The following is a 15,620-nucleotide window of genomic DNA, read 5'->3' on the forward strand; positions in this document are numbered from 1 at the left end:
ATCTCTGGCCAGGTGCCAGCATCCAGCACCCCCAGGCTGGCTCCTCACTGCCACGGCCAGGTCAGCAGCCCAGGGCACACAGTCTGGCATTGCCAGCCACACAAGCAGTGTCCCTGAGCTGCTGCCCCAGGCCACCTCCCACCCTCTGGGAGGCTCAGGGCAGTCCTGGAGGAGTCAGCTCACAGCCCCTGCTTCCCCACAGAGAAGTGACCCAAGGCTTTCCCATGGGTGGATGCCCACCCCACGGAGACGGAGTTTAATGTTTGCTCCAGACAAAGCCTTATCAGCGACCTTTAGCCGTGTTTGCTCAGACCCTCTGGCCATTGGGCAGCCAGGCCTGACCCCCAGGACAAGGTGCTGCTGCTGGCTCAGCACAAGCTGCCAGAGCACCTCCTGACAGCCAGCGTCCAGCCATGGAGGCCAGCAACGACACGGAGGAGCCCCCGCTGCCTCTGGCACTGCCCAGGTTTCAAATCTCCGAGGAGTTTGGCTTCCTGCTTCCCGATCCTCTGGTAGGAGCTGGCTGTGCCTCCCCATCCGCATGGCACAGGAGGCAGACAGGAAAATAGAGGGGTTGGTGAGCAGCTTTCTGGGGGAGCTTTGATTTGGCATTTTGCTGTAACACTTTACAAAGAGCAATGAGGAAGGCATGTGCTATTCATAGGGCAAACCCCTGCCCTTTAAAATGATGAAAGCTGCTGCAGCACAGAGGAGAGGTGAAGGAGCTCTGCCATTTACACACTGGCCTTGGCTCTACAGGATTTTGGGGGCACAAGAAGGGCCCAAAGTGGGGCTATTTATTACTGGCCTGGTTCCACAGTGGGAGTGGGTGGGGACAGACAGATCGTGTTCACCATCTGTTAATTTGTGATCACACAGGAGGGGGAACCAGGCACGAGGCACCAGCAGTGGTGTGCAGGGCTGGGTGGGTGCTGGGAGCCTGGCCACGCTCACAGCCCTTCCTCTGCCTCTCTCCACCAAGACAGAGCTGCCGGCGCCCTACGGCCCCTGGATGGACATTGCCCATGAGCTGCCCCAGCTGATCACGAGCCATCAGCTCCGCTCACATGTGCACCAGGTATGGCTTCTCCTTCCTGCCTCCAGAGCTTTCTCAAACACAGCAGTGTCTGGAAAACGTGCAAAAGCAGCCCAGCAGCACAGATGTGTGCTGAGCCAGGACTGACACCAGGTGACAGCAAAGTCCTAACTTTGGCACAGAAATAACTCCCGCAGCAGATCCAAGCACTCAGCAGCCAGCAAGAGCTGGAGCAGGGCCCCTCTAGGTGTCACAAGAGCCATGTCTCATTCCAGCCATGATCCCTACAAAAGGAGCACAGGTGCTCCTCACCTTCCAGTCAGGCTCGACCCTTTTGGGATCAGCTGCTCCCAGCACCAGGAGGAGGGACTCCTTTTTGAGGAAAACCCCATGGATTACTGTCCCTGCTCACAAACTAGTAACAGTGCAGCAGGAGCAAATCCTGCAGAGTGGGTGGGAAGGGAGGCAGGGGAGAAGCACCAGGAGGGCTCCCCTCAGCTGGCAGGGCAGCCCCTCCACCACAGGGGCCTTGGCATTGCTGGCTCTGCTCCTTGCTCCCAAGGGTTTCCCTGGCAGATGCCGCAGCTGAACACCCAGCACCTCCGAGGCCGTGAGGAGTTGCACTTGGCACACCTGGTGCTCAGCTTCATCACCATGGGCTACGTCTGGCAGGAGGGCGAGGAGGGCACCGTGCAGGTAAAGGCAAGGTAAAGCAGGTTGGCCTGCTCCTTGGGGTCTGGGAGCTGATGCTGCTCCCTAAGAACTCACCCCATGGGAGCAAAGCCCATTTCCTGTGGCTGCAGCAGGAGCTGCTGGCTGCCTGCACACACAGGCACCTTTGCACAGCCTGACCACATCCCCTGTGCTTTGTGACACTCAGGTCCTGCCCCGAAACCTCGCCGTCCCCTACTGGGAGGTCTCACAGGCCCTGGGCCTCCCGCCCATCCTCAGCCACGCAGACTTTGTGTTGGCCAACTGGAGGAGGAAGGACCCCAACGGGTAAACAGGCAACTGCCAAAAAACAGACCAAGCGCGGTTCTTCCTGCAGTGGGGCAGCAGTGATCAGCAGGTGTTGGGGACAGACTGTTCCCAAACTGCTCCCGTTCTGCCAAAGCCCCTTGAATCCCACCTTTGCTGGGGTCAGCCTCGTGGGTGTGGACACAGGAACTCTGTGGGGACATGGGTGTCTCTGGGAGCAGCTCCTCTATTCCCTGCAGAGCATGGATTGTTACTAGAACAATTTATAATCTCTCTCTCTCTCTCTCCTTTTTCTTGTGCATTTGTTGGCCATAACTGCAATGCCTTCAGGCCTCTGGAAATTGAGTAAGTAGTTGTTGCTCATTTATTTTCTAACGGTGTTGGTTTTGTTTGGATTGGCTCAGCTCTGTAGCACTTCTTGGACTGAACCTCTCTTGATGTGTGTTGTATTTGTCACACAAGTGCCACTGCGACGACAGCACAGGGACTGTGGCAGAGCTGCTGGCTGCTCTGGCTGCACAGACCCACTGGCCATGGGCCATGGGGAGGCTGGCAGGCCCCCCAAACCAGAGCAGTCCTGCTCCCCTTTCACCCTGTGCCAGCTCCTCTCTGCACAGGGTGCACATAAGAGGCTCTGGAGTCTGGGATGGTTCTGTTCCAAGGGCTCAGTGCATCCCACAGTGTGTAGGGAAATCCTGAGCCACCGCGCTCTCAATCCCTCTCCTCGGCCCCTTTGTGCAGGAACCTGGACACGATCATCACACTGCCTGGGGGAGAGAGCCTGCGTGGCTTCATCCTTGTCACCCTGCTTGTGGAGAAGGCAGCTGTGCCTGGCATTAAGGTGGGCACTGTGTGTCAGGGCTCTTTGCTTACCTGCACCCACAAGGTGCTCCTGTCCCCTGAACCCGGCTGGGCAAGGGGCAGCGCTGCCACGGGTGCGGCAAATGTGCAGAGACATTACACAGACATCCTTTGTGACTTGGTGCTCTCCCTCCTCCTCCTGCAGGCAATCAGCCGGGCCCTTGGTGCCACCCTGCAGGGTGATGAGGGGTCCCTGCACAGAGCCCTGGAGGAGCTGGCAGGGGCCATCGAGGCCATGAGGGAGGCGCTGGGGCGGATGCACGGTGAGAGCAGCTGGTGCCTGTGCATGCTGCAGCTCACCACACGCTCTGCTGTGGCTGCCCTTCGCCTCTGATCTGATTGACTTCCTCCTAGACTATGTGGATCCAGAAGTATTCTACTCTGTGATCCGGATCTTTCTCTCTGGGTGAGTGGGGCCTGTTTCCCTTCAGAGCTGCTGTGCTGGCAGCTCCCAGGGCTGGGGGGAGGCAGCCCAGGTGGGATATAGAATTGCCCAGGGCAGGGAGGGACCAGCATTGTGTCTGGCAGTGATGCTCCCTAGAGCATCATGATCCTGTCACTCGGAATTCCTGGGCACTGGGTCAGTTGGGCATGGACTGTGGCCAAGGGCTGGGGTCTGCCCCCCTCCATCTTCTCTCCATCCCACACTTCAGCTCAGCCCTGACAGCCCCAGCAGGCAGAGTTGTGCACAAATGAATCTTTCCTACTCTTGGCCAAACAGTTTTGACAGGAGAAGAGGAATTTCTCTTTCCTTCCACACTGCGTACACAAAGCTGCAAAGCTGAGCAGAGGCTCTTCCCACTGCGTGTTAAGGAAACATCTGTAAAAATCCCCTTGCTGCTGCTCTGTTACAATTCTGTCAGTTGAAAAAAAGAAAATCCCCCCAAATACTGCAAATGCTGTTTGAGCTAAACCCTGGCCCATCCCTCAGCATCCCTGTGGGGCTCAAATACTGCAAATGCTGTTTGGGCAAGGTGGAGCCGCAGCCCAAGAGCTAAACCCTGGCCCATCCCTCAGCATCCCTGTGGGGCTGCAGCATCTGCAGACACCAGGTCCCAGGCTTCTCAGGGGGGTTCTATTTTTATTTCTCTCCATCATATCTCAGCATTCCCAAGTAAAAGGCTCCGTGCATCGTGATTAAGTTTCTCTCATTTTTTATCCAAGCTGACCTTGTCTCGATGGTCATCAGCTTGGGAAAACATGCCTTTTAAATTCCCTTCTGCTTATAAGAACTTCCCACTAGTAGAGGTTACTATAAATACAATCCTGGGAGAACTAAAAATATTCTGGTATTTGATAATGGATCTATTTTCTCTGCAGTTTGTGTAAAATCTATTCCTGTAGCCCAACAGACACTGCAGCCAGCCTCATGGAATGGTGCATTCTGCTAAAGGTCAACAGATATTTTTGTGCCAGGCACTTTACCTCCCTGAAACCATAACTCCCGTCTCCATTTGGGTGTGAGCATTTCTCCATTTCGGCACCAGGGGGGCTGGCAGGGTCTGAGTTCAGGGTGTGTGTGGGAGGCACCAGCCCTGCTGGCTCCCGACCTGCCCAGGACCAGCAGCTTCAGAGGGAGGAAATCCCATCCTTGCCTTGTTATCTGCAGAGATAAATACAGGCAGGCTGGCCTGGCCTCTATTTTTCTTTCAAATGCCTTTTAAAAAGGCATTTAAAGACATCTTGAGTAACAACAACACAGGAAAATCCAAACTTCAGGGGCTCAAAGGAGTGTTTGGGTGACTACCTGCTTCTCCAAACGGCCACTGACATTCAGGGAATTGATGTAAAGTGCCCAGACAAGTGCCCCCTCCCCTCCTGCAAGGAGGATGGATTTGTGTCACCTCAGAGGAGAGGAAGGGAGATGGAAAATCAGAGAGGCTGATCGTTTCAGGTTGCTTGTAGAAACCTTCCTGAGCTGGAGCTGGAGGTGCAGCCAGGCAGGGCAATGTGTCCCAGCACCATGCCACAGGCTGCTCACCAGGGCGTGGAGATCCCAGAGAACGCTCTTCTGGCAGAGGAAAATTCAGGATTTCTCCTTACCCCCACGGCCTCACTGTGTGCTTTGGCACACAGTCTGATTTCCAAGTTTATCTCCTGTTTGAGGAAGGCTGACACGGCCGTGTCGGAGGAGGAGATCCATGAGAACGCAGGAAAGTTTTGCTCAATCTTGCCAGCCCAAGGTCCCTTCCCACAGGCCCCTGTCCCCAGCCCCTTGGCCGCTGCCTGACTGCCGTGTCTCCCGCTCAGCTGGAAGGACAACCCTGCCATGGCGCGGGGGCTCATCTACGAGGGGGTGTCCCCGCAGCCCATGGCGTTCTCGGGGGGCAGCGCGGCGCAGAGCACGGTCCTGCACGCCTTCGACGAGCTCCTGGGCATCTGCCACCGCCAGGACAGCGGTGAGCACGAGCTTTCCTGGGGAATTTACAGACAACCCCGACCAGGGGAGAGAGGAGTGAATCTGACTCCATGTTCTTAGAAGGCTAATTTATTATTTTATGATATTATATTATATTAAAGGATGCTATGCTTTACTAAACTATACTATACTAAATGATACTAAACTATACCATGCTAACTATACTAAAGAATAACTATAGTTATTCTATAACTATAACTCTATAACTATATATTCTACATATAAACTATATAACTATATATTCTACATATATTCTAGATATATTCTATATATATATAGAATATATAGTTATATATAACACTATATTTTTATATATAATATAATATAATATAATATAATATAATATTCTATAATAAATATATTCTATAATATAATATATATACATTCTATAACTATATATTCTTTAGTAACTATACTGAAGAATAGAGAAAGGATACAGACAGAAGGCTACCAATAGTGATAATGGAAACTTGTGACTCCTTCCAGAGTCCCAACACAGCTTGACAGAGATTGGTCATTAAGTAAAAATAATTCACATGGAACCAATCAAACATGCACCTGTTGGATAAACAATCTCCAGACCACATTCCAAAGCAGCAAAACACAGGAGAAGCAATCAGATAATTGTTGTTTTCATTTTTCTCTGAGGCTTCTCAGCTTCCCAGGAGAAGAAATCCTGGCAAAGGGGAAGAAAATATGATGGTGACAGGTTTCCTTCTCCAAAGCAGATTAGGGGCTGGGGAGGAGATGAGCCAGAGCGATTCCCTTGAGTGTGCCAGCTCTGGCAGGCAGGAGGATGTGTGCCCATCTCATCCTTGCAGAGCCTGGCTGGCACCAGGCTCTGCCCAGTTCCAGGGAGGAAGGTTATATTATAAATGTGACTCTGGCAGGTGCTTCCTCACCATGACAAATTCACAAAACCATGCATTTGACTTCTTGCATGTCAGCTTTTTGCTGAGGTTCTCTATGGGCCCAGAGACAGGGAGCAGAGCATGTGGGCATCCTGCCAGTGAGAGGCCATTCATAAAGCTCCACTAAAGTCCAGCTCACAACGGAAACATTTACCAGAAATAAGCAAAACCACTTTACTAGAAAAAAAAATTATAAAAAAATCCAAAACCAAAAGGCTGGGAGCAGGGCTAAACCCCCTGCCTTTTAGGGTTAGCAGCAGCCCTAACGGAGCACTGACCTAATATGGGTTTTCTTTCTCACTTAACTGGGAGACAGGGCAGAGGAGGCTGTGCAGGGGTCCCTCCAACTGTGCCAGCAGCACATCTCCAGGCCAGCATCTCTCCTAGAGTGTCGGGGCCTTTAATCCACTCACTCACAACTCATTCCTGCCTTTGCCGCTGTCTCGCAGCCGCCTTCCTGCGCAGGATGAGGGAGTACATGCCCCCGCCGCACCGAGCCTTCGTGGAGGAGATCCGCGGCTCCGCGTCCCCGCGGCAGCTCGTGCTGCGCTCGGGGAACGCGGAGCTCCGCGCCGCCTTCAACCGCTGCGTGTCCGCGCTGGCAGCCTTCAGGTCCTACCACATCACCATCGTCACCAAGTACATCGCTGCTGCGGCCGCCAAAGCCAAGGCCAGGCGGGCAGAGCCGAGCCCCGCTGCGGGAAAACCCCCGTCTGCCCTAGAGGCGAAAGGAACCGGCGGGTCGCACATCTTCAGCTTCCTGAAGAGCATCAGGGACACCACCAGGGAGGCGATGATAAGCGCCTGACCTTCCCCGAGGGTTGCCCAAAGTGGGCGCAGGAGGCCGAGGGGCTTCGGTGTCTGTGTGCAAAGCACAAGCCAAGATGCAAAACCTCCCGTCGGCAGCAGCCTTCCCCCCCTGTGCGCGTCTGGGACACGAGGGACACGCTCGGGGCTCGTGGGAGAGAGCAGAGCTGCTGCTGGCACCCCCAGCGGGCTCACAGCGAGCTCGGCATCCTCCCCTGGCACCGGCACGGGCACAGGGTGCCCTGCCAGCACATCATCCCCAGGGATGAGCTGCGTCCCTCCAAGCCCCGCTTGTTCCCCGCTCCACCCCGGCGTGGGGGCCGCAGCTCGGATGGACACGGGTGGGTCACACGGAGGAATAAAGCAGCGATTTGCCGATCCAGCAGTGAGGCCGGGCCCTGTGTCCATCACCAGGTGGCGGCAGAAAGCCGCGTTTGGCAGCAGGGGTGGCGAGGTGGGCACGGGCGGGGTCGGGGGGTGCAGGGCGGAGGGGTTCGGGGGACAGCGAAGGGCCAGAAGGAGCTCCCGCTGTGACCGCCAGCCCTGGCACCCGGACACGGCTCCTGTCCCCCCACACCTGCAAAGGGACACGGTTACTCCTCGGGGGGAGTCCGATGAACACCAGCTCTCCCGTCACTGGAGTGATGCTGAAGCCTCCCCCGAGAGGAGTGTGGATGAGAGAAGGGAGCCAAGCGTGGGACAAATGCGGGGTGTCCAGGAGGCTGCACGGGGGAACAGGGGCTGCTCTCCATGGCCAACTCCATCGCCCCTCCTGGTTCATGAAGGGCTCAGGATGTCACAGGGCAAAGCTGCAGCCCTGGGGGTCACACGGGCTTCTCTTTAAGTCTCGGTGATAACACAGTGCTGTTTTAGGGGACATGGGGACACTTGGCTTCCCCGAGGGGCCAGCATGGGAAAAGCACTTCTGACAAACTCCTGATCCTCACTGGGTACCGGCAGCACAGTAACAGGGTCAGCCCAATAGAGAGGCTCCTCTGACACCACTGAAGGTGAAGTGAGACCCCCGAGCAGCCCCGAGTGTCACTGCCCGGCCCAGGGCTGCGGGAATGGGCTCACCTCGCACCACCGAGCTGGGCTGAGTGGGCAGTGCCCTGTGCCAAGAGCAGTGCTAAAGCTTTTTTTATAATGCCAGGTGCCTGTGTTGCCCTTTTCTAGCAAGTCAGCACGCCCGGATTCCTTGGAATTTGCATCTTTAGGGAAATCGGGCCATATGGCTCTGTTTTGCCTCCTCAGGTTTTGCTGGCACCGCCACCAGAGGCAGGATTCACACCCAATCAGTGTCTCGGTGCAAAAATAGCCCTGGCAGTGCCCCTTCTGCACTACCAGAAAAGAGTCAAGGTCCTTTGAAATGAGATGATGTTCCCATAAGGGCAAAACAAGCTCAGCACACTGTAGCTTGAATTATTAAACTCTTGCTAAATTGTATTTTGTGCTCTTTTTTTGAATATAGCCCTAAAACTGGGGCTTCGGAGATGATTTCAGTAAACAACCCACGGGAACGTGTCAGCACCTTTAAATCTCTGCCTGGCAGCGCTGCTTCCACTTGATCTTCATTTCTGAATAGCTGCTGCATATTTCATGTAGGAAATATTTCATCCCGATGATTGTCTTGGCCTATTACATTTCAGACCATTTCAGGAAAACAGCAAACTTGGACCAGGGGAAAAATCACTCCATCTAAATGAAAAGCACAGCCAGGACTGGAGGGAGCTGGAGCAGGCTGGCCCTGCAGGGGAGGGGGGCTCTGCTGGAAATGCCCAAACCCTGCTGGAAATGCCCAAACCCTGCTGGGAGCAGTGATTCCAGGGCCAGGCAGGACCACAGGACCCCCACAGGGGGGTTTTCCTCATTCTGCAGACTCCCAAACATGCTGCCCTGTGCCAGCGGGGCCAGGAGCAGGTCCTCAGGAGCAAGGAGGATGGATTTGTGTCACCTCAGAGGAGAGGAAGGGAGATGGAAAATCAGAGAGGCTGATCGTTTCAGGGGGCTCTGGGGAGCCAAGGGGTTTCCCTGCTCTGGAGAGCACACTGCCCTTCTTCTGGTGAACAAGGAAGGTGCCAAAAAACTGCAGAGAGAGAGTCAGAGTCAGAGACCGTGCTGCCAGGCCAGCAAACTCCACAGCACAGGCTCCATGGGTACCAAATGCTCTGTCACAGCCAGCTCACAAACAATCAGCTGCAGCTCCTTTGGAATGGAGCTCAGTAAGGACCCTGCCACTCTGGAATTACCCAGTGAGGCACGGAAAGGCACAGGCCTCTCCTGCGTGCTCTCCTGGCAGGCTGGGAGAGCTGCTCCAAGAGAGTTTTGATTCCTCTCTGTTTTCAAACCATTGCTGTCTAACATTGATCACAAGACCCAGACATCTAAGCTCTCAGGTGCATTCCGACTGGAAGCACGTGGCATTTAAATAATTTATGCCTGTGCCTAAAAATGGCAACGATGTGTTTGAGGATAACCATGTGCTTGGCATCCGTGCTGCATCCCACCAGTGGGAACTGTGCTGCCACAGGCTGCCAGCCTGAAGCCCCCCTGTGTCCTGAAGGGTTTGTTTTGGCAGGACTGCACGGCCCAGAATGTGTGGGGTGAGTCCAGCCACACCTGAGCAGCAATGTCCAGGCTCTGCTGCTCTCTGTCAGACCCCAGCTGGGACAACCTGAGCCCTGGAACAGGCAGGGTTAATCCCATTCCTGCAGCTCAGTAATAGAATTAATGGTATTTCAGCAAGGGAAAAGAGCAAAAGAGCTGCTCCCCTCCCTCTTTCAGAGGTGCTGCCCTCAGCTCCCAGAGGTACATCTCTGCAGTGAGGCTGGGATGTGCAGGCTGCCCAGGACCCACACGACTGAGAATGGGGTTTTGCACTCCCTGAGCCCAGCAGTATCTGCTGGGTCAGCTGGGACTGACGCCTGCCAGGGAGTGGATGGAAAAATAAGAGAGATGTCCCAGCCCTTGTCCACATCCAGAGCAGCAGCTCCAGCCCCAGATCAGTGCCACCCACACAGAAATCTCCCTTATCTCTGGAGCCAGGCCCTGTCCCTGCAGCACTGAGGCACATGTTTCATTGCAGGGCTGCCACTCAGAGCTGCCCAACAGCTCCTCCAGCCACGTATTGGAGTGTCCACCTGACTCCTGACTCCTTGCTTTTGTCAAGCAGAGATTTTCCACATGATATCTGATGGTCAGGCCTGTGTGATGGAGAAGGAAGCCAAGGTGGCAGGAGGAGACCTCACCTGGGCACACCTTCATGCACCAAACCTCAGAGAGCCTCACCAGCCCTGGCACCAACCCACAGGAGGTGCCCAGCCCTGCCTGCAGGCTCCCTGTGCTCCCTGGGCCATGCCCAGCCATGTCATCCCACCCACACTGCTGGCTCAGACTTTCCATCACCCTCAATCGCTTCGGCCTCCGGGTCCCTCCTTGCCGTGCCCTGGTCTCACCCAGATCACCATGAGACAAATCTGTGCAAAAGTTCCTGAGCACCTCTCCTGGTGCTGGGCTGCCAGCCCCCTCCACAGGAATTCCCACAGCCCCCAGGCAGCCTCAGCCAAGTGCCTTGCTGCTTTTGTCCTGTGAATATTTGAAATCGAACAGGAATACAAACATTTGGATTCTAGACACTTCCCAATTCCAGCCTTATTTATCATACTTGGCTCTGCTCCTGGAGCTGGGGCCAGAAGAGGCTCTGAATGATTTAAGTGATTTAGCATGCTGTGCATAGATCAATCTCACTCTCCCCTCCAGCCATAGGTTTCCCTTTGTGGTTTGCTGCACACTTATTATATCCATCAATAGCCAAGTAATTAAAATCCCCCATTATCTGGGTCCTGGCTCCCTTACAAACCCCTCATAAGCCATAAACTCATTCATGATCAACCTCCCTAAAGTGTCTGGGAGTTTGCAGCCTCATCTCAGGGTCCCCAGGCTGCTGTTACATCATGAAGGTCCCACTGGAGCCCTGGCTGCTATTCCTCTCCCTGTGTTCCTGGTTTGTGCCAGGATTGCTCATTTCCATCCCCACATTTCTCCACTCACTGCTGAGTTTATCTCAGAGCAGCTCCCCCAGCTCCTGCCTCTCTTGTGCTGCTGGAGCAGAGCTTTGGAGCTGCTGCATTCCTGGGAGCACCCAGGGGCTGCGAGTGCTGCATCCCAAACTCTGCCCTGCTGCAGAAACACTTGCAGCACCTTGGAAAGGCAGCAAGGCCCCAGTGCTGTCACACCTGTGGCCCAAATGTCCCTGCACTGTGATCAGGGACCATCCCAGGGCTCTGCTGGGGGGACAATTCCTCCTCACCTGGCTGGGCTCTGCTCCTGCACACCTCAGCCACAGGTCTCTAGGCAATTTATTAATAACAACCACGTTTGCCTTGTGATTTCCCATTGGGAGGGATGTGAGAGCACAGAAAACAGTTACCTTCACCTTCTTTGTGTGCTGCCACTTGCCCCAGAGCTGAGGCTGTGCCTGGAGCACCGTGTCCCTCGGAACACGCAGCCTGGCACAAGCAGAGGCTTATCTGCTCCTGGGGAAGGGCTCACCTCTGCAGAGCTGCTGCAGGCCAGATATGATTAGAGGCCATGACTCAAGCCAAAAAGTGCTAATTACAGCAAGGGGGAGGAGAGAGGAGCTGCTAAATTGCGCCTAATATGGAGAGGGATTGGGGAACACATTGTGAAGCCACCACTGCTAAGAGGATGGCACAGGGCTGGGAGAGGGTAAAGTCTTCATTATCAGATAAAGGATGCTCAGAGGGATCTTTGGGAAGGGTTTTTTTTTCCCCCTAAAATCCTTGGTGTTAGGCCAAGGATTTTAGGGAAAAAAAAACATAGTTTTTTTTTGCAAAACATTGCAAAACATAGGGGCTTTTTTGCAAAACGTTGCACTATTACAGCTGTTGGTAAATAAAGAAACCAGAGACCCAAATATTGGCACTAGAATAAAAACAGCTTAATGTGGGGCAAAGGGTGGGAACAAGACACAGGCAGGTCCTGACAAGGGTCTCATCATTTCTCTGCTGCCCAGGGTGCCCAGCCAGGCTGGCAGCAGGGTTTGAGCAGTGCCCTCATGGTGGCACGTCACTGGTGCCACACGGAGGATGTGCCACGGCCCCCGAACGCCTGTTTGCCAAGTTAGTCACCACAGCCCACAGAGCCAGACCTGGCAAACAAGGACAAACACAGATACTGGTGTCCAGGAGGAACTGTGAACCCATGAGGCAATCACTACCCGGCATCCTAGGAGCTCTAGTCAACCCCATTTCTTAGAAAAAAAGAAAAAAAAAAAAAGGAAAAGAGACGAGGCACTGCTATTATTGCTGTAAGAGGCTGTGTCATGCTGGGCTCTGCAGCTAAATATATTCAGTGTTTACTGTAAGCAAGGACAGTGGGAAGCCTTCCGAAACAGCACGGGGGCTGCTCCCATTTTTTTTTTTGCAGCTATCAATCACGCCTGGCTTGAGCCATTTTTATCCTGACACAAATGGAAAATATTTTCCTGATTTAATTTCTACTGATCAAAGATACTTCCTCAACAGAGAGGAGCCCCCGGGAGTGGGGTGGGGGGAAGAAGTCCCCGAGGAAAATATTTGCCTGAGGGGACGTGGGACACAGCTCAGAGCAGATGGGGCACATCAGGACACCATCCCTGAGAGTTAGAACACCATGCCACCAGCCCAGGGCATGGTGGGCTTGGTGCATTTGGCCAATTCCTTTCTCTTCCCCAATTAATTTGCCAAACAAGAAGCTTGGTGTTAACCACGTGCCTGCCAAACACAGCTCTGGGAGCACCCTGGCACTGCCCCAGGGGTGCAGATCCCCTTTGCTGCACCAGCACCCTCTTCCCCAGCTGCTGTCGTGATCAGAGAGGCCCGCAGAGGAGCAGGGTTTTGGGGTCAGATATCTGTTTACTTTCTGTGTAAGATTTCCCTAAACAGCATTGGGAAATGCTCCTTCCACAGAGCTCATCGTGGCCGGAACTGACTCAGCTTTCTGCACAGAGGGTCCTGGCCATGAGCTCACTGGGCTCAGTGACCTGACGTCATGCTCAGCACTGTTTACTGACAGACCTCATAATTTCATTTTATTTTATTTACTGACTTACCTCAGAAGATAATTACAAAAATAATTTTAAACAACAATTTCTCTAAGTTATAGTAATAATACCTGTTGCTGGAAGGAAATATGGTTCCTACTTTCATACATCTCAATATTTTTTAAAAAAATTTATTTTATTTATTTTATTTTATTTTATTTTTATTTTGTTTTTTTTTTATTTTAGTTTAGTTTATTTTAAAAATTTTTTATTTATTTTGTTTTATTTTGTTTTGGCTTATTTTAGTTTATTTTTATTTATTTTGCGTTTATTTTATATTTTATATTTTATATTTATATTTTATATTTTATATTTTATATTTTATATTTTATATTTTATTTTATTTTATTTTATTTTTATTTTTATTTTATTTGTGCCCATCAGAGTGGCCAGAGCAGGGCTCCCCACATGTCCCCTGAGCCTACAAGCTCCCACCTCCCTCTGTCTCACACAGACCCTCGTGATGGGCAGATTCTTTCCGCAAGGCAGACACAGAGTCAAATCACATTTACTTCTCCCAGGCAGATGCCAACAAATCCAGAGCACAAACTCCTGGCTGGGCTTGTGTTTCGACCCTGAACCACTGAGGGCTCAGAGCCACAGTGGGAGCTGTCAGAGCCCAGGCTCACCATCAGCACTTTTCTGCTCAGAGGGACTACACTGCTTGCTGTACACACAGCATCCCCCCTCTCCCCTTCCCTCCCCTCCCTCACAGAGCTAAAATCCACTGGCAGCTCTAAACTGGTTCTTTTTTGTCTGAACCGCTGCATGAATAACCAGCAGACAGCCTGAAGCCCCAGCACGCTGACACCTGACAGCGAGTCAAGGGCAGATCTGGAGAACAAAGACAAGGCTCCCATGTAAACAAGGCATCAGTCACTGAGATGTGGCTGCGACCGTGGGGAAACATCTAGAAGGCATAGCTGGCAGTCAGAGGGCTGCTGCTCAGTGTGAGGCGGCTCTGGCTGGGGCCAGGACACCAGGGGAAGCACCGTGAGCTGCACGGAGCAGGTCTGTGCCCCGCAGATGATCCAGGGCTCGTGGGAGCCTCCCTGCTCCGGTTCTGCCCAGCTCAGACCTGTGGCTCTGGTGCCTGGAGCTGCCAGCCCTGTGTGGGGAAACATCTAGAAGGCATTGCTGGGAGAGTCCAACACATCTGAGAGCAGGGGCTGTCAGAGGGCTGCTGCTCAGTGTGAGGCGGCTCTGGCTGGGGCCAGGACACCAGGGGAAGCACCGTGAGCTGCACGGAGCAGGTCTGTGCCCCGCAGATGATCCAGGGCTCGTGGGAGCCTCCCTGCTCCGGTTCTGCCCAGCTCAGACCCGTGGCTCTGGTGCCTGGAGCTGCCAGCCCTGCCTGTCCCGGAGATAGGCTTTACAGCCCTGCTGCTGCTCTTTGAGCAGGGCTGACGTGTGCGGCTGGGCGCAGCTTTCTGGGGAAAACAACCTCTGGCAAAGTTCAGTTACCTGCCCTCACAGCTGCGCTGGCCTTGGGGACAGCCAGAGCCCCGGCACAAGCATGAGTGACACCCCTGGAGCAGCTCCCATCCTCCTGCAGCAGCTGAACCTGGGGAGGATCTGCAGCAGGGCCTCAGCGTGCAAAAAATGCCCCCAAATACCCCGAAACAGCCCCTGTGGCTCGAGCACAGCCACAGGGATGGGAAGGGCATCACAGAAATTGCTTTTCCAGCAGCTACAAAGGGAAGTTGCTGGGCCACCAGAGATGGTGGAAGGAGCCAAACACCATCTGTTCTCTCCCAGAAACTCTTTTGTTGGTGGAGAAATGAGCTATAAGGCTGAAGGCTCGGCAGTGCCAAGCTCATCTCCCAGACGATCAACACGGCGTCGACTCCCTGATAAATCTCCACAGATGCAGCTTTGCTGTTTCCCTCCTTCCCTTCCCGGTTTTCTTCTCCCAGTGTTACTCAGCTGCACATACCCAAACCTCAACTGTTCCTCTCCAAAACACAGCCAGCTCGGGAAACCCTCTGCCCCATCCCACTTCACTTTGACACAGAATTAAGGAACTGAAAGCTAAATTCTGCTCAAGAAGCCTGTCCCTCCAACCTTGGAGCTGCCTTAGCTCTTTCAGCATGAAGCCAGTGTTTCCCAGCCCGGGCAGCTTGCAGGCTTTCAAACATTTCACAGAGGTCACCCTTGTGCCTGGCCCCAGACAGAGCCCTTGGTGTCCTCTGCCTAGCCCAGTGTCACCTCTGCATGGCCACAACCCTCCCCTGATACCCCAGATGTGAAAAATTTTAATATTTTCGCAAATATTAAAATGAATATTAGATGTGTTATGTTAGAAAGTTACGCTGTGTTAATTTTCTTAAGTAGTGTGTTAAATATAGTTTTAGGTTATAACATAATGTTAAAATAGAAACTATGTTATGTAGGATATTTTTTTAAAGAAAGGGCTCACACCGAGATAGGAGCCACAGGACACCTAAATCTTTCAGAGAAAGAGAATTTATTGCTCCATTATCAGAAGAAATGAACTTCTTCCCG

The 15,620-nt window shown here is 53.2% G+C and overlaps 1 protein-coding gene across 1 annotated transcript; it reads left to right on the top strand.

Annotated features, from left to right (window-relative positions):
* The first annotated feature begins 413 nt into the window (after window positions 1–413).
* Window positions 414–7,342, top strand: LOC121346780 (indoleamine 2,3-dioxygenase 2-like). The gene is made up of 10 exons (XM_041424880.1): window positions 414–512; window positions 983–1,078; window positions 1,613–1,732; window positions 1,917–2,035; window positions 2,345–2,359; window positions 2,756–2,855; window positions 3,021–3,138; window positions 3,230–3,281; window positions 5,126–5,274; window positions 6,655–7,342. The coding sequence occupies exons 1-10, from the start codon at window positions 414–416 to the stop codon at window positions 7,011–7,013; spliced, it is 1,227 nt and encodes a 408-aa protein (XP_041280814.1). The 3' UTR covers window positions 7,014–7,342.
* Window positions 7,343–15,620: the final 8,278 nt, after the last annotated feature.

This window comes from Onychostruthus taczanowskii, unplaced genomic scaffold, assembly GCF_017590055.1.
Source record: "Onychostruthus taczanowskii isolate IOZ18803 unplaced genomic scaffold, ASM1759005v1 scaffold84, whole genome shotgun sequence".
Lineage (NCBI taxonomy): Eukaryota > Metazoa > Chordata > Aves > Passeriformes > Passeridae > Onychostruthus > Onychostruthus taczanowskii.